At 45.2% G+C, this 20,590-nt stretch overlaps 1 protein-coding gene across 1 annotated transcript; it reads right to left on the reverse strand.

The window, feature by feature from the left end:
- Positions 1–1,664: 1,664 nt before the first annotated feature.
- Positions 1,665–18,613, reverse strand: LOC129811506 (ADP-dependent glucokinase-like). Its single transcript, XM_055862869.1, has 6 exons — positions 18,221–18,613; positions 15,581–15,740; positions 11,120–11,310; positions 10,919–11,015; positions 4,924–5,060; positions 1,665–4,386 (listed from the first exon to the last, which is right to left on the reverse strand). The coding sequence occupies exons 1-6, from the start codon at positions 18,411–18,413 to the stop codon at positions 3,680–3,682; spliced, it is 1,485 nt and encodes a 494-aa protein (XP_055718844.1). The 5' UTR covers positions 18,414–18,613; the 3' UTR covers positions 1,665–3,679.
- Between the last annotated feature and the right edge of the window lie 1,977 nt (positions 18,614–20,590).

The raw sequence follows: 20,590 nt of genomic DNA on the forward strand, positions 1-20,590 counted from the left end.
AGCCAGCAAGAATTTTAACCAGGTAGCCTAGGACAACAAATAATAAAAGCGTGTACTGTATGACAGAGTGATAGACTGTTTCGTGAGTCAACATGTTTTTCTACTTGCACACAGAAATCAGAAACATGGACACCCACATCATATTTAGTTGACGTTGATTGGACTAAATCGTTTTTGGTATCTTTTAGTTGTTACTGTATTAGACTAAGCAGAGGTGATTTGAAGTTGAAATGGTGCTGGAATAGTGGAGGCAGCTCCTGTTTTCTTTGCGACTTACAGTAACTCTCCATGGTTCTAAATCAATAGTTGTTTAGTAGTCCGAAAATGTCGTCAACATGAACTTGCTTGACCATGCTGTAGGTCATGTAACTGTCTGTTGCTGTACATGCAATATGCTTTGTGGACTTCACTGGACAGAGGTTGCTATCCAAGTGGCACAGCGGTCTAAGGCACTGCATCTCAGTGCTAGAGGCATCACCTGGTTCGATCCCGGGCTGTATCACAACCGGCCGTGATCTGGAGTCCCATAGGGCGGCGCACAATTGGCCTAGGGTCGTCTAGGTTAGGGGAGGGTTTGGTCGGGGGGGTAAGCCGTCATTGTAAAATAAGATTTTGTTCTGAACCGACTTGCCTAGTTAAATAAAATAAAACAAAGGTATAGTTGCCACTGTGTCTTCTTATTGTCCCGGCCTTTAGGCCTATATATCACGGTCACACGGCATGAGGGGAGGGGGAGCTATGCCAGTGATTGTACAACGCACCGCTACGGTTCTAAACTGGATTTTCCAGCAGGGCTATCCAGCAAATTCGCACCACCATTGAATTGTTTATTTATCTAGGCAAGTCAGCTAAGAACAAATTCTTATTTACAATGACGGCCTACGCAGGCCAACCCATAACCCGGACGACACTGGGTCAATTGTGGGCCACCCTATGGGAGAGGAGTGGACCAACAGCCTATGCGAAGATGTGGCGCCTGCATGAGGCAAATGGTGGTCCCACCAGATACTGACTGGTTTTCTGATCCACACCCCGACCTGTTTTAAAAGGCGTCTGTGTCTAACAGATGCATATCTCTATTCCCAGTCATGGGACATCCATAGATTAGGGCCTAATTCATTTATTTCAATTGACTGATTTCCTTATGTGAACTGTAGCTCAGTATAATCTTTGAAAATTTAGCAAGTTGCATTTATATTTTTTGTTCAGTGTACATTGAACAACAAATCAGCTTTCGGCATGTTTTGTTATTTCAGTATTACAAAAAAGTTGTCTCTTTTACAATGGGGGTCAATTGAAAATGTTTTATCCCCAATTTGCGGGCGTGGTCGAGGGGTATTCCTTATTACGTGAATATCGACTCGGGAGTATTTGTGTAACCATGTAAACAACTAAACATTTGAAAAGTAGTGACCCATGTTGATTTTGATTGACGGCAGCTTGAATAAATTCCCAACAATCAGAACAGCAGATGTCGCCAAATAGCATTAATTTCACAAATCTGGAAAATGTCATTCAATAATGGCTCAGTATCTTTCAACACACCAATGAAAAGGGTCTACCCTTTAAGTGTGTCCTCATTGTGGGTTTGACAATTTCAGACATGGCTTGGATGAGCTGAAAGTAACTTTCTGTAAATAACAGACAGGATAGACACCAGAAGATGGAATGTGTTTTTCTTTATTTCGCCCAAGTCACTCTGAACAAACCAATTCACCTGGCCATGAGCCATCCTTCCTTCCATGTACTGCGATCCATCTGGAAGTGGCTAGCCTCCAGAAAGCAGGACCCAGATATTCCACACCTTAACAGCACAGGTCAGCTAATCCCTGAGACAACAATTACATCAGCTGGCCAGAGGAACACACACATTCATTCACTCGCGCAAATATATTCTGAAAGCATGGACACTCACGCAAATACATACACACACACAGCATGGGTGTGTACAAGCAGTTGCCGAGAAGCAGGAACACACGCACGCACATCAGTCACCCAGAGGGGTGGACTCAGCTTGGAGTGGCATGGTGTTGTCTGGAAATAAATGCAGCCGCCTTAAAAGGACAGTGGAGGAACCCTGTCAAGCCTACAGGCTTCATGCTGCATGTCAGTTGTACACAGCGGCTTCCTCCCTTCCATCTGCACTCATCTTATATGATTGGGGGATAGATGTAGTTCTTTCTGATCAGTGCCAATTAAATAAAGGAAACAAGGAGAGAAAGCCACTTAGACTGTTAGGATGCACCCAGTCTCCCTTCAGAACAGGGCCTGTATTCATAAGGAGTTCCATAGTAGAAGTGCTGATCTAGGATCAGGTCCATGGAAACTTAATCAATTGCCTATGAGCTAAAAGATAACTGATCCTAGATAATTACTCCTACTCCGAGAAGATTTATGAATATGGGCCCAGGTAAAGAGATCATATGCCAAGGTAAAGAGATCATATGGGCTGTTCTGCAGAGAGTACATCTAAATGACACAAACTTGTTTGGCTGATATCATACTTAATTTGCAGATGCTTTTATCCAAAGCGCCTTGTATGTGGCCCATGCAATAATCATTCAAACACACAACTTAAGCACCTAATGTGTGTATGACTCAATGATATGATAGGATGCAGGCAGTATACGGAGAGTGAGGAGGTTATGAGAAGAATACATGCTCATGTTAAAGGTAAAAAAGTTTCTCTTTCACATTACAGACATAACAGAGAAACACTCCCTGTGGTTGTCATCAATCATTACATAGTATTCAGACTGAAGATGACAACATTACAATGCATTATGTGTACAGGACAGACTGAGGAAGAATCATCACGCAACACTGAGCTAACACATTTAAATTCCCTTTTCTACTGCTTAGCTAGACACATGAGATAAGACCCATATGCCACCAGCTCTAAATCAGGTTAACATGAAAAGAGTCAGATATCAAACAAAAGCTTTCCCCTGAGAGAAAACAATTGAACGTTCCCTTGAGGAAAAACAATAGAATGTTGTTGGCTGAAATGGTGAAACTGATGGAATGTTTGTTTTGTGCCTGGATATCCTGGGACAGAATGGAATAGCTATGGACACCAGATATGTATTTATGTAATGCTCTACAGGGAGTGGATATGTCATGTGTATGTGATCAGTGTCTGGACCTTAACACACACGTCAGAGGAAAAACACATGGGGGCGCGTTCAGCAGGACGCAACATTTTGGATATTCAGATAGAAATATGCTATGTAGAACAAATATGCCTCTGACATGTAGAGTAAGGAATCACGTCGGCTCTATTCGTGGTATTTCTATCTGCAACATTTGGCTACGGAACGTGGCCCTGGTTGGGGAAATAGGTCCCATATGATATGAGTGACATTATGAGATGAGCTCCACCTGATGGAATGAGTGAGTGTATGTGGATGTGTCAGGTCATACTGCTCAGAGAGAGGACAGGAGAAAGAGGAGCACAGGAGGAGAAGAGGCAGAGGACAGGAGAAAGAGGAGGAGGAGAGGAGGCAGAGGACAACTAAAAGCACAGAAGAGGAGTAGGCTCAGCCCTGCCAGACACACTGCACCCAGCGTTTGCATTGCACCGGCAACACAATAAACACACCTAAAACCAGAATGATAAAAGACTTCACATGTTAGGGGATCTCTTTGTTAGAGTTAGCCGTTGGTCCCTAAAGTTGGCTCAGATCTGCAGCACCAGTCCTGCGGCAGAGATGTTGTCCCCTCCCCCTGCAGTCTGGTAAACATCTGTGCACACCAGGTTGGGGGCCACACAGATCTCATAGTCATCCTCGTCCCAGCAGCTGACAGGCCTGGTCTCCTCTAGAGGGATCCGCTGGCTGCCCTCCTGCCGGCTCACAGAGAATGACTCGTCCATGATGAGCCGCGCTTTGCTGGGGTCGATGTCCGGCGAGCCGCACACGTGGCGGTTGGCGGTAAGCGAGGCCTTGGCCACGGCTGACATGGTGTTCTTCCACTGGGAGCCACGCGTCACGATCATGGCCTGGAACGCCAACGTGTGCACGTGGAGCCTGGACAGCGGCCGGCCTTTAGCGCTAGCTGCATTAGCGTCCACGCCGCTATCCTCATTAGCATCGCGGTAGTGCTGGTTGACCAGGCGGTAGAGCTCCCTCATCTGGTCGAGGACAGTAGCAACGCGGGGGTTAGGGTCAGAGAGTACGGTGACGTTAGAGCCCCTCAACAGGCTGAGCAGGTTGGGCAGCTCCTGCTCGTTCATCCCCAGGGAGTCGGCATTGGGCAGGACCAGACGCAGCAGGTCCCCCATTAGACCCTCATCCACGAAGCTGGCCATCTCAAAATGGACGCCCGTCCGAGGGGAGGAGGAGGAGAGGAGATTGCCCAGCCGAGAGAGCAGGTGTTTCCTCTCACCTGAAGAGAGAGCGAAAGATAAATTAGCAAAAGTAGTTAAACCAGTCTGACATCACAAAGGCCTGTTGACACAACATCGGATGCACCGCAACACACAAACACTCCCGATATGTGCTTTCCCACGCCGACTGAGGGCCAGTGGCCTGTGTGTCTGAGGCTACAGAGCTACTGTATAGAGGCAGGCATGTTAATCCCCTTTAATACCAACAGTCTGCACATCACTGGAAAACAACCCTCCCCTCAATCTCCCTCACAGCAACACAAACCACTAAAATACCAACAGTCTGTTGTTACTCAATGGGAACCAGCACTGCTCTGAAAACCCCTCCGAGCCAGTATCCACAAAGCGTCTCAGAGTAGGAGTGCTGATTCAGGATCAGGTCCCCGCCTGTCCATGTAATCTTATCAGCTTTATCTTTTAGATCAAAATGAATCCTAGAACAACACTCCTACTCAAAGGCTTTGTGGATACGGGCCCAGGCCTCCCTATTGGAGACCTAGCTTAGTGGCGGACAAGGTGGTGAAGTATCCCCTCACCCTGTCGGAAGGGGAAGCTGTCCATCATTTGGAGCCCGCCCATCACCAGCAGGTCAGGATGGAAGTCCTGCAGCTTATCCTCAAAGTCCTCCAGTGACGCTAGGTATGGGTTATGGTCATCGCTGTGGACTATGTACCTGCACACACACACACATACGTTAGTGGCACAAGGCAACGGTCATAATGGACTATATTACAGGTACTTCAGGCCTCGAATTTCCCGGCATCGACGCCCTTGTGTGGCCATAATTCCCTAAAAGAATCTATGCCTTGCGGCCAAAGTGGCCATTGTGCCCTTGGGCTGAATATAATAATGAATTCCCTTCTCCCGCCTGCCAATCGCTGAGTTCAGAAGCACCTCTCACTCACATGGCACTCACAGATATCTCAATTCTTATTAGACAATGCTCGTCATGTGATCGGGTCCTTCTCACATGCATTGCACCTATTCTATTGGTCATCTTGTCGTTCTGTGCAATAAATAAATATTTTAAACATTTATAAAACCACTGTACAGCAAAAAAAGCAAATGAGGCTGATGCAACAGATCGAGAAGTTTAGCTGAATGTTGATAAACTATTTCTTCACATTGTAAACGCAGCAATGCGACACGGCAGTAGGCTAGAAGCACAAATGTTCGAAAGCGCAATTAGCCGGAAAACACTGTTCTCAAAAGTGTACTGCAAATGCAAGTGGTTTCATATGACAGATGAAAATATCTTTCAGTATTGTAGAAAGAGGGAAGATTTAAAGATGCAACAACAAGAGTGGGTTGTTAATATGACTAGGACTGTCTTTGGCTGCTGGACATCGAAAGAATGTTGAGAACGAGAGAAATACTGGTTTCAATGGCATATGAGGAAGTGTTTATAAAAGAATACCCTTAACATTCCTATGGTTGGAACAAGGGAAGACACACCTCATAAAATGATAAAAAAACATCCATATTTTAAACACTTAAGTTTATGGTTCAATAGTTTCAAAATGTTGACTGCCACCGCTCAGATTGCAAGGTGGGTGACATTGCAGTGCGCAACAGGCCTTTCTCTCCTATCAGAACGAACACTGCCTCAAATATAGACAGTATTCAGACCCCTTCACTTTTTCCACATTTTGTTACGTTACAGCCTTATTCTAAAATGGATTCAAATCCTCACTAATCTCCACACAATATCTCATAAATGACAAAGTGAAAACTGGTTTAGAAAAAGAATACCTCCTGTTTTTTTTATTAAAAAAATAAAACAAATATCTTATTTACATAAGTATTCAGACCCTTTGCTATGATACTCGAAATTGGGCTCAGGTGCATTCTGTTTCCATTGATCATCCTTAAGGTGTTCCTACAACTTGATTAGAGTTCACCTGTGGTAAATTCAATTGATTGCTTTTCCAAATCATGTCCACAAACACACACCGATCTATATAATGTCCCACAGTTGACAGTGCATGTCAAAGCAAAAACCAAGCCATGAGGTCAAAGGAATTGTCTGTAGAGCTCCAAGACAAGATTATGTCGAGGCACAGATCTGGGGAAAGGTACCAAAAAATGTCTGAAGCATTGAAGGTCTCCAAGAACACAGTGGCCTCATTCTTAAAAACGGAAGAAGTTTGGAACCACCAAGACTCTTCCTAGAGCTCGCCACCCGGCCAAACCGAGCAACCAGGGAAGAAGGGCCTTGGTCAGGGAGGAGACCAAGAACCCGATGTTCACTTCGACAGAGCTCCAGAGTTCCTCTGTGGAGATGGGAGAACCTTCCAGAAGGACAACCATCTCTGCAGCACTCCACCAATCAGGCCTTTATGGTAGATGGCCAGACGGAAGCCACTCCTCAGTAAAAGGCACATGACAGCCCGCTTGGAGTTTGCCAAAAGGCACCGAAAGGACTCTGACCATGAGAAACAAGATTCTCTGGTCTGATGAAACCAAGATTGAACTCTTTGGCCTGAATGCCAAGCGTCACGTCTGGAGGAAACATGGCACCATCCCAATGGTGAAACATGGTGGTTGCAGCATCATTTTGTGGGGATGTTTTTCAGTGGCAGGGACTGGGAGACTAGTCAGGATTGAGGCAAAGATGACCGGAGCAAAGTACAGAGACATCCTTGAGCTCCAGAGCACTCAGGACCTCAGAATGGAGCTACGGTTCACCTTCCAAAAGGACAACGACCCTAAGCACACAGCCAAGACAACGCAGGAGTGGCTTCAGGACAAGTCTCAATGTCCTTGAGTGGCCCACCCTGATCGAACATCTCTGGAGAGACCTGAAAAAAGCTGTGCAGCAACGCTCCCCATCCAACCTGACAGAGCTGAAGGAGATCTGCAGAAAATAAATGGGAGAAACTCCCCAAATACAGGTGTGCCAAGCTTGTAGTGTCATACCCAACAAGACTAGGCTGTAATCGCTGCCAAAGGTCCTTCAACAAAGTACTGAGGAAAGGGTCTGAATACTTATGTAAATGTGATAGTGTTTTATTTTTAATACATTTGCAAAAACATCTTAAACAGTTTTTGCTTTGTCATTATGGGGTATTGTGGTAGATTGATGAGGGGAAAAAACTATTTAATCAATTTTAGAATAAGACTAACGTAACAAAATGTGGAAAAAGTCAAGGTCTGAATACTTTCCGAATGCACTGTACATACAAAAGTATGTGGATACCCCTTCAAATGAGTGGATTCGGCTATTCCAGCCACACCCACTACTGAGAGGTGACTCCATAGTCAAACACTGCCAGTAGAATAGCCTTACTGAAGAGCTCAGTGTCTTTCAACGTGGCACAGTCATAGGATGCCACCTTTCCAACAAGTCAGTTCGTCAAATGTCTGCCCTGCTAGAGCTGCTCGGGTCAACTGTAAGTGTGTTATTGTGAAGTGGAAACATCTAAGAGCAACAACAGATCAGCCGAAGTGGTAGACCACACGAGCTCACAGAACGGGACTGCCGAGTGCTGAAGCACGTAAAAATCGTCTATCCTTGGGTTTCAACACTCTCGACCGAGTCCAAAATGCCCCTGGAAACAATTTCAGAACAAGTACTGTTCCGTCGTGAGCCTCATGAAATGGGTTTCCATGGCCGAGCAGCCGCACACAAGCCTAAGATCACCACGCGCAATGACAAGTGTTGGCTGGAGTGGTGTAAAGCTCGCCGCCATTGGACTTTAGAGCAGTGGTAGCGCGTTCTCTGGAGTGATGAATCACGCTTCACCATCTGGGAGTCCAACGGACGAATCTGGGTTTGGCGGATGCCAGGAGAACACTACCTGCCCCAATGCATAGTGCCAACTGTAAAGTTTGGTGGAGGAGGAATAATGGTCTGGGGCTGTTTTTCATGGTTCGGGCTAGGCTCCTTAGTTCCAGTGAAGGGAAATCTTAACGCATACAATGACATTCTAGACGATTATGTGCTTCCCCAAACTGTTGCCACAAAGTTGGAAGGCCCTTTCCTGTTTCAGCATGACAATGCCCCAGTGCACAAAAGTGAGGTCCATACAGAAATGGTTTGTCGAGATCGGTGTGGAAGAACTTGACTGGCTTGCACAGAGCCCTGACCTCAACCCAATCGAACACCTTTGGGATTAATTGGAACGCCGACTGCAAGTCAGGCCCAATCACCCAGCAGTGCCCGACTTCACTAATGCTCGAGGCTGAATGGAGGCAAGTGTCCACAGCAATGTTCCATCATCCTAGAAGAGTGGAGGTTTTTATTGCAGCAAAGGGGGAGGACGAACTCCATATTAATGCCCATGATTTCGGCATGAGATGTGCGACGAGCAGGTGTCACATACTTTTGGTCATGTAGTGTACTAATAATGATCCTAAATTATATTTGTCAAACATGACTGCCGTTTAGCCTATATTCAAATTTGTCTACAATTTTTAGGCGCCTCATGTCGGCATCGGTCTGACCATGATTGGCCACAGCCAATCAACAAACACTTCGACCTGTGAGCGAGTAGTATCGCGATACCGCGGTAAGAAAAATTAAACATCCTGTTCACCCAGTCTCCCAAACGCTTGTTCATGTTTTCTAAACATTCTCCAAAAACATGTCATTGAAATTCACACTTCTACTCAATACAACACATTGAATTTAACGTCACAATGTTCAGTAGAATACTGCATAGAATGGCTGATTTGCTCATATTTGCAAAGGCCTACCTGCAATTTGGCTGGAGGAAAATACATCAGTGGAGGCTGCTGAAGGAAGGACGGCTCATAATAATAGCTGGAACAAGGAACAACGCAAATGGAATGGCATCAAACACATAGAAACTGTGCGTTTGATACCATTCCACTCATTCTGCAACAGCTATTACCACGAGCCCGTCCTTCCCAATTAAGGTGTCACCAACCTCCTGTGACATACTGACAATGACATGCAGATCATTATGCATGTAAGGGGAAAACACTGCATAATGATCTGCATGTCATTATCAGTAAGGGGAAAACACTGCATGAAACCTTCTATACTCTTCAGTTAACACAGACACCCACTGTCTCCCTCACTCATAAAAACACAACACCCTCGCTCTCCCACAGACACACACACTGCTCCCTACTTTTAAAATGTTGGGCACCAAACAGAATTGAAGGAGCAGCAGAAATAAATAGATTTTTGATATAGTTTAGGCTTCCATTAGGACTATACGAATCCTACCTTTTGAAGCACATCTCATGAGTAGCAGACCCTTTTACTTTCTTCCTGTATTAATCAAATTTGCCTAAACCTACTGTCAAGTTACCAGGTTGTTAGCTAGCTAGGTAACATGACTGAACAACGTTGTTCGTTATCAAACCAAAAATGAGCGACCTGGGATTAGTTTTAAACATGGTTTGTGAAATTATTTCAAATGCGTGCGAATCCTGATATAATGAAAAAACGTGCCCTCCGTTAATATGAGTCATATTCTTTTAACCGTTTAGGCAAGAGACAAGTCATTTTCTTTGCTGTAAAGCATGCCTTTCCCTCTCTGACACTCAGAGGCTGCATGACAGTGAACTTGCAGTCTACTCAGACTGGTCTGTGCTCTCAGTTATAACAGGCCATGAAATGATACAACGTATCAACATTGCTCGCTGCTCCAATTTAACAAAATGTACAAATCTAACAGAAGACTCATGAGGGTCTGGATCCCCGCGCGCCATAACAGCTAAATGATATATCAAACTCTGACTGAGGAATAGACGTGCATGAAGAGCAGACGGAGAGAAGCAGGTGAGTAAGGGCTGGTAGGGGATGCTGAGGGAAGCAGCTGAGTAAGGGCTGGTGGGGGATGCTGAGAGAAGCAGGTGAGTGTGGGCTGGTAGGGGATGCTGAGAGAAGCAGGTGCGTGAGGGCTGGTAGGGGATGCTGAGAGAAGCAGCTGAGTGAGGGCTGGTAGGGGATGCTGAGAGAAGCAGCTGAGTGAGGGCTGGTAGGGGATGCTGAGAGAAGCAGGAGCATGAGGGCTGGTAGGGGATGCTGAGAGAAGCAGGCGCGTGAGGGCTGGTAGGGGATGCTGAGAGAAGCAGGCGAGTGAGGGCTGGTAGGGGATGCTGAGAGAAGCAGCTGAGTGAGGGCTGGTAGGGGATGCTGAGAGAAGCAGGAGCATGAGGGCTGGTAGGGGATGCTGAGAGAAGCAGGCGCGTGAGGGCTGGTAGGGGATGCTGAGAGAAGCAGGCGAGTGAGGGCTGGTAGGGGATGCTGAGAGAAGCAGGTTTTTTAGTGCAGTAATTTTGCAGCGTAACTGCAGTTTGGGTGCAGTATAACTGTAGTTCAACTGCATTACACTACAGTTATTCTGCAATTACTGTGTCCAAAATACCAGTCAACTGTAGTTACTGCACTTTCAAAACTGCAATCTTTTTTGTACGTATTTTAAAATGTTGGCATCATAAGTATCATGACATTTTGGTACCGTGATATTACAGTGGTACCAGTATAAGATGCATCACTAGTAGGTCCACACATAGATACGCACACACACACACACCTGTTGGGCAGACACACACCTGTTGGCCCTGCGGGCGGTGTACTGGCCCCAGGTGGCTCCAGATGGGTACTCCAGGATCAGATGGATATCAGGCTCCTCCACCACATTACCTGCAACTGGACAAACAGCGAGAGGGGTGAGAGGTGGGGAATGGAATCAAGGAGGGAGATGTTAGGTATGTAACTGTGATGTATGTATGTGTGTGTGTGTGTGTGTGTACCTGTGATGTGCTGGGACAGTACATCAGCGAAGTCAGGGCTAAAGCTCCCCCCTAGCAACACGTCGCAGCCCTCGGTTGCCATTCGACCAGCCATCACTGGGGCGTTGCCACCTATGGACCAGCGGTTGCCGGGCAACTCACGAGATGTCTCGACCAGCTGACTGAACAGGGTGTTGTTCATCACAAACCGCCTGAGAGAAGAGGTGGGGGAAGGAGGTACCAGAAAAAGGGAAGGTTAGAAGGTAGAAACATCACTGCTTAAAAAGCATTACAAAACCATACCCAGAAACTTCCTAGAAGTGTGTGTGTGTTTGTGATGCATACTTGGCCTCAGTATAATCAGATTAACCTACAGGATGAGTCACAGCATCAGGTAGATTAGAGTTTGATTACGGTTAGTGGTGCCCGGGCAGCACCTGTTGCATGACTCTGGGCCTTTCTCTTCTCTACATATTAGTATCAACCAGGGTTGGGGTCATTTGAGTTGAAGTCACCCTATTCAGGAAGTGATTTGAAAAGAAATTCAAAAAATGTTTTAAATAGCTTCTCATTTTATTGAGAATTATATATTTTTTAAATGATTGAATTGGAATTTCAGTTTACTTGCTGAAATTTAGAATTAGCCAGTCAGTGACCCCCAACCCTGGTACCATCAAGCCACAGTGCATCAGTATACACAGACTGACAGCTCCATGGTGAGAAAGGAACTCAGACTTTTCATTACAACTTAGTTCCACACACTGAGCACATAGCTATGCTACACTGCAACTGAAAAGGGAGCTAGCATTGAGAGAAAACCAGAGCCATGTTTGGCAGCTAGCTAGCTACTTGTTGGGCCAATCTACATTTCGAACAATAAAACTGGACACCCTGCCTCTGTTTTGGTAAATATCCGAGGGAGGGGCCTGGAGAAAGGTGGGGGAGGGAGTAACCACTCAAATACTTAGACTGATCTATGGATGCAAGAACTGACCATCCATGATATCAAAATTATTGTTTTATCCATATTTTGAGGCTAAACAGTGTTGGTTTACATTTACAATGTTTACAAACATTGAAGTAAAATGCTATTATATTTTGGTTTCTGATGAGGTGTGACCGTTGAACCTAGCTTTGTCAAATTGGTTGTTGGCCAATGCTAGACAGCCATTTTCAAGTCTTGCCATAGATTTTTAAGTAGATTTAAGTCAAAACTGTAACTCGGCCATATTGGAAAATTCACCGTCTTCTTGGTAAGTAACTCCAGTGTAGATTTGGCTTGGTTATTGTCCTGCTGAAAGGTGAATTCATCTCCCAGTGTCTGGTGGAAAACAGACTGAACCAGGTTTTCCTCTAGGATCTTGCCTGTGCTTAGCTGCATTCTGATGATTTTTTATCTTGAAAAGCTCCCCAGTCCTTAATGATTACAAGCATATGTAACCGATGTGAAATGGCTAGCTAGTTAGTGGCGGTGCGCGCTAATAGCGTTTCAATCGGTGACGTCACTCGCTCTGAGACCTTGAAGTAGTTGTTCCCCTTGCTCTGCAAGGGCCGCGGCTTTTGTGGAGCGATGGTAACGATGCTTCGTGGGTGTCAGTTGTTGATGTGTGCAGAGGGTCCCTGGTTCGGGGTGAGGAGAGGGACGGAAGCTATACTGTTACACATACCCATAACATGATGCATCCACCACTATGGTTAAAAATATGGAGAGTGGTACTCAGTAATGTGTTGTATTGGATTTAGCCCAAACATGCATTGCGGTGCCACATTGTTTGCAGTATTCATTTAATGCCTTGTTGCAAACAGGATGCATGTTTTGGAATATTCTTTTAAAATCCTGTACAGGCTTCCTTCTTTTCACTGTGTCAATTAGGTTAGCATTATGGAGTAACTACACTGAACAACAAAAAACATGTTGTGTTGGTCCCATGATTCATGTGCTGAAATAAAAGATCCCAGAAATGTTTCATATGCATAAAAAGCATATTTCTCTCAAATTGTGTACAAATTTGTTTCCCAGTTAATGATCATTTCTTCTTTGCCAAGATTATCCATCCACCTGACAGATGTGGCATATCAAGAAGCTGATTAAACAGCATAATCATTACACAGGTGTACCTTGTGCTAAGGATAATAAAAGGCCACTATAATGTGCAGTTGTCACAACACAATGCCACAGATGTCTCAAGTTGAGGGAGCCTGCAATTGGCATGCTGGCTGCAGGAATGTTCAACAAAGCTGTTGCCAGAGAATTTAATGTTAATTTATCTTCCATAAGCCACCTCCATATCATTTTAGAGTATTTGGCAGTATGTGTAACCACGCCAGCCCAGGACCTCCACATCATGGTTCTTCACCTGCGGGAATGTCTGGGACTAGCCACCCAGACAGCTGATGAAACTGCAGGTTTGCGTGCCTCCCGGGTGGCGCAGTGGTCTAGGGCACTGCATCGCAGCGCCAGCAGAGTCTCTGGGTTCGCGCCCAGGCTCTGTCGCAGCCGGCCGCGACCAGGAGGTCCGTGGGGCGACGCACAATTGGCCTAGCGTCGTCCGGGTTAGGGAGGGTTTGGCCGGTAGGGATATCCTTGTCTCATCGCGCTCCAGCGACTCCTGTGGCGGGCCGGGCGCAGTGCGCGCTAACCAAGGGGGCCAGGTGCACGGTGTTTCCTCCGACACATTGGTGCGGCTGGCTTCCGGGTTGGAGGCGCGCTGTGTTAAGAAGCAGTGCGGCTTGGTTGGGTTGTGCTTCGGAGGACGCATGGCTTTCAACCTTCGTCTCTCCCGAGCCCGTACGGCAGTTGTAGCGATGAGACAAGATAGTAATTACTAGCGATTGGATACCACAAAAATTGGGGAGAAAAGGGGGTAAAATTTATTTTAAAAATAAAAAAAACTGCAGGTTTGCACAATGGCCACTGGCACGCTGGAGAAATGTGCGTTTCACGGATGAATCCCGGTTTCAACTATACTGGCCAGATGGCAGACAGCGTGAATGGCGTTGTGTGCGCGAGCGGTTTGCTGATGTCAACGTTGTGAACAGAGTGCCCCATGGTGGCGGTGGTATGCGCATGCATAAGCTACGGACAACCAACACAATTGCATTTTATTGATAGAATTTTTAATGCACAGAGATACGGTGACGAGATCCTGAGGCCAAATTTCGTGCCATTCATCCTCCGCCATCACCTCCTGTTTCAGCATGGTAATGCACGGCCACATGTCACAAAGGTCTGTACACAATTCCTTGAAGCTGAAAATGTCCCAGTTCTTCCAAGGCCTGCGTACTCAGACATGTCACCCATTGAGCATGTGTGGGATGCTCTGGATCGACAGTGTGTTCCAGTTCCCACCAATATCCAGCAACTTCACACAGCCATTGAAGAGGAGCAGGACAACATTCCACGTGCCACAATAAACAGCCTGATCACCTCTATGTAAATGTGTGTTGCGCTGCATGAGGAAAATGGTGGTCACACCAGATACTGACTGGTTTTCTGATCCACACCCTTATTCTTGCGTTTATATTTTTGTTAATTGTACAATGTTGTTGATCCATCCTCAGTTTTCTCCCATCACAGCCATTAAACTCTAAATGTTTTGAAGTCACCATTGGCCTTATGGTGAAATCCCTGAGTGGTTTCCTTCCTCTCCGGCAACGAAGGACGCCTGTATCTTTGTAGTGACTAGGTATATTGATACACCATCTAAAGTGTAATTAATAACTTCACCATGCTCAAAGGGATATTCAATGTCTTCCTTTTTCTATTTTTACCCAACTACCAATAGGTGCCCTTCTTTGCGAGGGATTGGAAAACCTCCCTGGTCTTTGTGGTTGAATCGGTTTGAAATTCACTGCTCAACTGAGAGACCTTACAGATAATATGTATGTGTGGGGCAGAGATGAGGTAGTCATTCAAGAATCATGTTAAACACTATTATTGCAGACAGAGTGAGTCCATGCAACTTATTAAGCACATTTACTGTTGAACGTATTTAGGTCTGCCATAACAAAGGGGTTGAATACTCAGACATTTCAGCGTTTCACTTTCAAATTAATTTGTAAAAATGTCTAAGTACATAACTCCACTTTGACATTATGGGGTATTGTGTGTAGGTCAGTGACACAAACTCTCAATGTATAACTTTCTGAAGGCACTGTACGTATCATTAATGTAGCAGCTGCAGACTGCCCCTTTACACAGAAATGGATGATAACTGGAGTCCAAGCCAAAGATTGTTGATATGAGAAGGTGTGAGAGGAACGGCGTTAGACTATTAATTATGATGAATGCCTTAGTCTACAAGGTGTGGTAGCGTATCAGGACCTTGACTCTGAGTGTGTACCCTGCTAACACCATGTTGCTCCTCAACTAGAAATATCCCCCCTCGTCTATTTGTTTCACACACTCGCGTGTTTCAAGCGCCTTTGCCTTCTAACTTTGTTCTTCAGTTATTTAACACCACGCAGTGCTTGGCCACTCACTCTGCAGCGGCTCCCGGGACGAAGAAGTAAGCGAAGCTCTCTGCCAGCTGATCAGCGTTCTCTATGTAGTCATGATGTAGAGGCTGGTCTGTGGGTGGAAGGCCGATCTTATTCAGCAACCTCACCCCGTCCACGAGAATGTCTACACAACCCCCTAAACCTGGAGGGAGAGGAGAAGGTAACAGTATTTAATACTGCAGACAATCACAACACAACCCATAAACCTGGAGGGAGAGGAGAAGGTAACAGTATTAAATACTGCAGACAATCACAACACAACCCATAAACCTGGAGGGAGAGGAGAAGGTAACAGTATTTAATACTGCAGACAATCACAACACAACCCCTAAACCTGGAGGGAGAGGAGAAGGTAACAGTATTTAATACTGTAGACAATCACAACACAACCCCTAAACCTGGAGGGAGAGGAGAAGGTAACAGTATTTAATACTGCAGACAATCACAACACAACCCCTAAACCTGGAGGGAGAGGAGAAGGTAACAGTATTTAATACTGCAGACAATCACAACACAACCCCTAAACCTGGAGGGAGAGGAGAAGGTAACAGTATTTAATACTGCAGACAATCACAACACAACCCCTAAACCTGGAGACAGAGACAGAGAGAGGAAGGTAACAGTATTTAATACTGTAGACAATCACAACACAACCCCCAAACCTGGAGACAGAGACAGGAAGGTAACAGTATTTGAGGGAACATAATTCGATGCCCCCTGCACAACAGTCCCCAATCCCTGCAGTGAGCTCACTATATCAGCACCCCCCAACCCCCCCTTGTCAAAACACAATCATTACTGCAAAGTCACTCATAAGTGACTACTGTATACTCACGTAGCGTAATTGCACTCATGTAACTAACTGTGTAAAACAAAAGGCTTGTGCAAGGTACAGGAATCACTGATATTGAATTATACAGTTGTGCAACAGCATTATATTCAAGGTTCAGAGAAATGGGGATGTGCAATACTGAGTATATGAGGGGTGAGGTTATGTCTGGCCTATGCCATGATGTCTCCCATTCCTGTTGGGCTGTATCACCGCCTAGTGAGCACTGGGCCGTCCGTAACAGCAGGGCTCTCCAGAGGGTGATGCAGTCTGCCCAATGCATCACCGGGGGCGCACTTCCTGCTCTCCAGGACACCTACTGCACCCGATGTCACAGGAAGGCCAAAAAGATCATCAAGGGCATCAAACCAAGGGCATCAAACACCCGAGCCATGGCCTGTTCACCCCGCTATCATCCAGAAGGCGAGGTCAGTACAGGTGCATCAATGCTGGGATCGAGAGACTGAAAAACAGCCTCTATCTCAAAGGCAATCAGACTGTTAAATAGCCATCACTAACCGGCCTCCACCCAGTTCCTGAACTTAGTCACTGTCACTAGCCGGCCACCACCCTGTTACTCAACTCTGCACCTTAGAGGCTGCTGCCCTATGTACATAGACATGGAACACTGGTCACTCTAATAATGCATACATACTGTTTTAGTAATTTCATATGTATATACTGTATTCTAGTCAATGCCATCCTATTTAACTATTGCAGTACATATACTATTCTATCCTACATATTATGAAGATATGCTACATATTCAATCCACATACTGTCCATAATGTTTATATGTCTCATCACACGCACACAAACATTTATACTCCGGACTCCAACATTGCGCATCCTAATATTTCTATATTTCTTAATTCCATCATTTTACTTTTAGATGTGTGTATTTTTGTGATATAGATATTACTGCATTGCTGGAGCTAGGAAAACAATAATTTTTCCTACACCCGCAATAGCATCTGCTAAATATGTGTTTGCGACCCATAAAATGTGATCTTGTCTCTAATCTCTACATTACTCCTTGGACCCAGGGCCACATACCAGACTCTTGTCCAGATCTCCACAACCTTTACTCAGTCTAGCCATGTGTCTGCAGAGATAACTGACTGAGTTAACAGTGCAGATATAACTGACTAAGTTAACAGTGGCTTTTGGGGCCAGAATGCAGAAAAACTGGTAACACTCGTGACAGTTACAAAACTGGATGCCTTCAGTAGTCTCCAAATACCTCAGGGTTCTCTCGTGTGTAGTGTCTGTAAAGGAGTTTTTATGCCTAAATGCAGAGATAACACATGCTTGTTGTCCCAGAGTCCACAAAGAGGGTCTATACAGATAGCTGTTCATCACTGGTTAATGGAAAACTAGTTAGGCCTAAACCAACGACAACTAACTCAATTTCCCCAATACATCTACTGTACAGTACTGGATTGGCAAGTTAATGTAACAAAGAACAGTAAGGAACAAATGGGTCTGACTGACAATGTCAATGATAACAAAACATTCCAGCTAGGCTACTTCCCTAATTATTATGGTATTTGGCTCACTAGCTAGCTAAAGCTACATAAAACCACAATATTTGAAAATGGTTTGATAAAAAGATGGTGGTGCTTGCTTTACCAGATAGTTTTCATACCAATCCAGAACCCCATCCAAAATGCACCACCTCTCCTGCGCATCAAAGCAAGGTTACCTAAACCAGAGATAATACTAATATACGTGGCTAAATTGAACTAGCTAACTAATGTTAGCTTAGCTAGCTGGTTATCCAGTATTCTCACCTATCGCCACCCTGGGTCTGGCGTTGTTAATCCCCACTTTGCTTTCAGCCCGCAGCAGGGAGGACAGCACCGTGTCCAGCCGGTCATCCAGCCTTGACTCCCCGGGAGGTCGGAACCAGTACGCCAGCAGAAACATCGCAAGAGACGCTGCCGTCCCATACTTCATGAATAAAAACCCGCTTCCTCGCTCCATGGCCAGCAGTGGCTGCGGACTCGCCAGAACTCCTACAGCAGCAAGAACGAGAACAGCGCAAATTGGCTTGCAAACAAACTGGATTTAAAAGACAAGTAATCCCCGGGGTGGCAAATGAGTTGGTTGTTTCAAGCGTGTATGCAGCAGGGTCAACAGTAGCTGTGGAGGGGGAGTGACAACAATGCGGAAGTAGCTAGCTCGGGGCGGGCACATATTCTTCGGTCGTCACTAGTTACCACAGCCCTAAACCCCGCCTATTTCTACAATTTCCCTTCTTAACATGTGGTTTTAAACCTAACAATGACCTTTAATCACACCTATAAATTTATGCCTAACCCTAACCTTACAATAAGACCAAAAATCAAATTTTTGTTTTCATGAATTTCTATTATATTTGTGGCTGTGAGGTACCTAGTGGAAACCAGATTCTTCGGTTTGCAGTTTGAGCTAGTCTCTACAGTGGGATACTTTTGAGCTAGTTTGACTATATTTCCAGGGATGGGAATAAATTACAATGACAGAATACAACTGCAAAATATCCTAAAAACCAATGTATGAAAATAAAATAGAAGATAATTTTGCAAATGTAAATATAAATGTTTTGTCTTACCCGTGGTATACGGTATGTTATAAACGGGGTGGTTCGATGCGTCGTGCGTGGGAACAGCCCTTAGCCGTAGTATATTGGCCAAATACCACACCCCCTCGTGTATTACTGCTTAATTATAAACTGGGTGGTTCGAGCTCTGAATGCTGATTGGCTGACAGCCGGGCATATGAGACCGTATACCACAGGTATGACAAAACATGTATTTTTACTGCTCTAATTACATTGGTAACCAGTTTATAATAGTATTAAGGCACACCAGAGGGTTTGTGGTATATATTTTATTCCACCTTTATTTAACCAGGTAAGCTAGTTGAGAGCAAGTTCTTATTTACAACTGCGACCTGAGCAAGATAAAGCAAAGCAGTGCGACACAACAACAACACAGTGTTACACATGGAATAAACAAGCGTACAGTCAATAACACAATACAAAAAAAAAGTCTATATATGGTGTGTGCAAATGGCATGAGGAGGTAAGGCAATAAATAGGCCATAGTAGCGAAGTAATTACAGTTTAGCAAATGAACAGTGGAGTGATAAATAGCAGATGATGATGTGCAAGTAGAAATAGTGCTGTGCAAAAGAGCAGAAAAGTAAATAAAAACAATATGGGGATGAGGTAGGTAGATTGGGTGAGCTATTTACAGATGGGCTATGTACAGCTGCAGCGATCGGTTAGCTGCTCAGATAGCTGCTGTTTAAAGTTAGTGAGGGAAATATAAGTCTCCAGCTTCAGCGATTTTTGCAATTCGTCCCAGTCATTGGCAGCAGAGAACTGGAAGGAGAGGCGGCCAAAGGAGGTGTTGGCTTTGGGGATGACCAGTGAGATATACCTGCTGGAGCACGTGTTATGGGTGGGTGTTGTTATCGTGACCAGTGAGCTGAGATAAGGCGGAGCTTTACCTAACATAGACTTATAGATGACCTGGAGCCAGTGGGTCTGGCGACGAATATGTAGCGAGGGCCAGCCGACTAGAGCATACAGGTCGCAGTGGTGGGTGGTATAAGGGGCTTTGGTGACAAAACGGATGGCACTGTGATAGACTGCATCCAGTTTGCTGAGTAGAGTATTGGAAACTATTTTGTAAATGACATCGCCAAAGTCGAGGATCGGTAGGATAGTCAGTTTTACGGGGGTATGTTTGGCGGCGTGAGTGAAGAAGGCTTTGCTTGCGAAATAGGAAGCCGATTCTAGATTTAATTTTGGATTGGAGATGTTTAATATGAGTCTGGAAGGAGAGTTTACAGTCTAGCCAGACACCTACGTATTTGTAGTTGTCCACATATTCTAAGCCAGAACCGTTACAGAGTAGTGATGCTAGTTGGGCGGGCGGGTGCGGGCAGCGATCGGTTGAAAAGCATGCGTTTGGTCAATCAACATTCAGCCAATTAGCATTCAGGGCTCGAACCCCCAGTTTATAATGTTATTTATCTACCTTAGCTCTGTCACTCTGGATAAGAGCATCTGCTAAATTACCAAAATGTTAATGTATATGTCAAAATTAACAACTGCAAAGCACACTGGGAATTGTCATTGGCCTTATTTTGGGGCAGGGCTCATTAGAGTA

The sequence above is a fragment of the Salvelinus fontinalis genome, chromosome 15 (genome assembly GCF_029448725.1).
Source record: "Salvelinus fontinalis isolate EN_2023a chromosome 15, ASM2944872v1, whole genome shotgun sequence".
Lineage (NCBI taxonomy): Eukaryota > Metazoa > Chordata > Actinopteri > Salmoniformes > Salmonidae > Salvelinus > Salvelinus fontinalis.

Bases quoted from the DNA above. Each gene is read 5' to 3' on its own strand.
- LOC129811506 (XM_055862869.1), bottom strand. From the start codon at position 18,413: ATGGAGCGAGGAAGCGGGTTTTTATTCATGAAGTATGGGACGGCAGCG. The intron at 11,311-15,580 runs GTGAGTGGCCAA...CTCTTCTCTCAG, and splicing joins GTCCCGGGAGCCGCTGCAGA to GCGGTTTGTGATGAACAACA. The intron at 5,061-10,918 runs GTGTGTGTCTGC...GTGTGTGTGCAG, and splicing joins ACCGCCCGCAGGGCCAACAG to GTACATAGTCCACAGCGATG.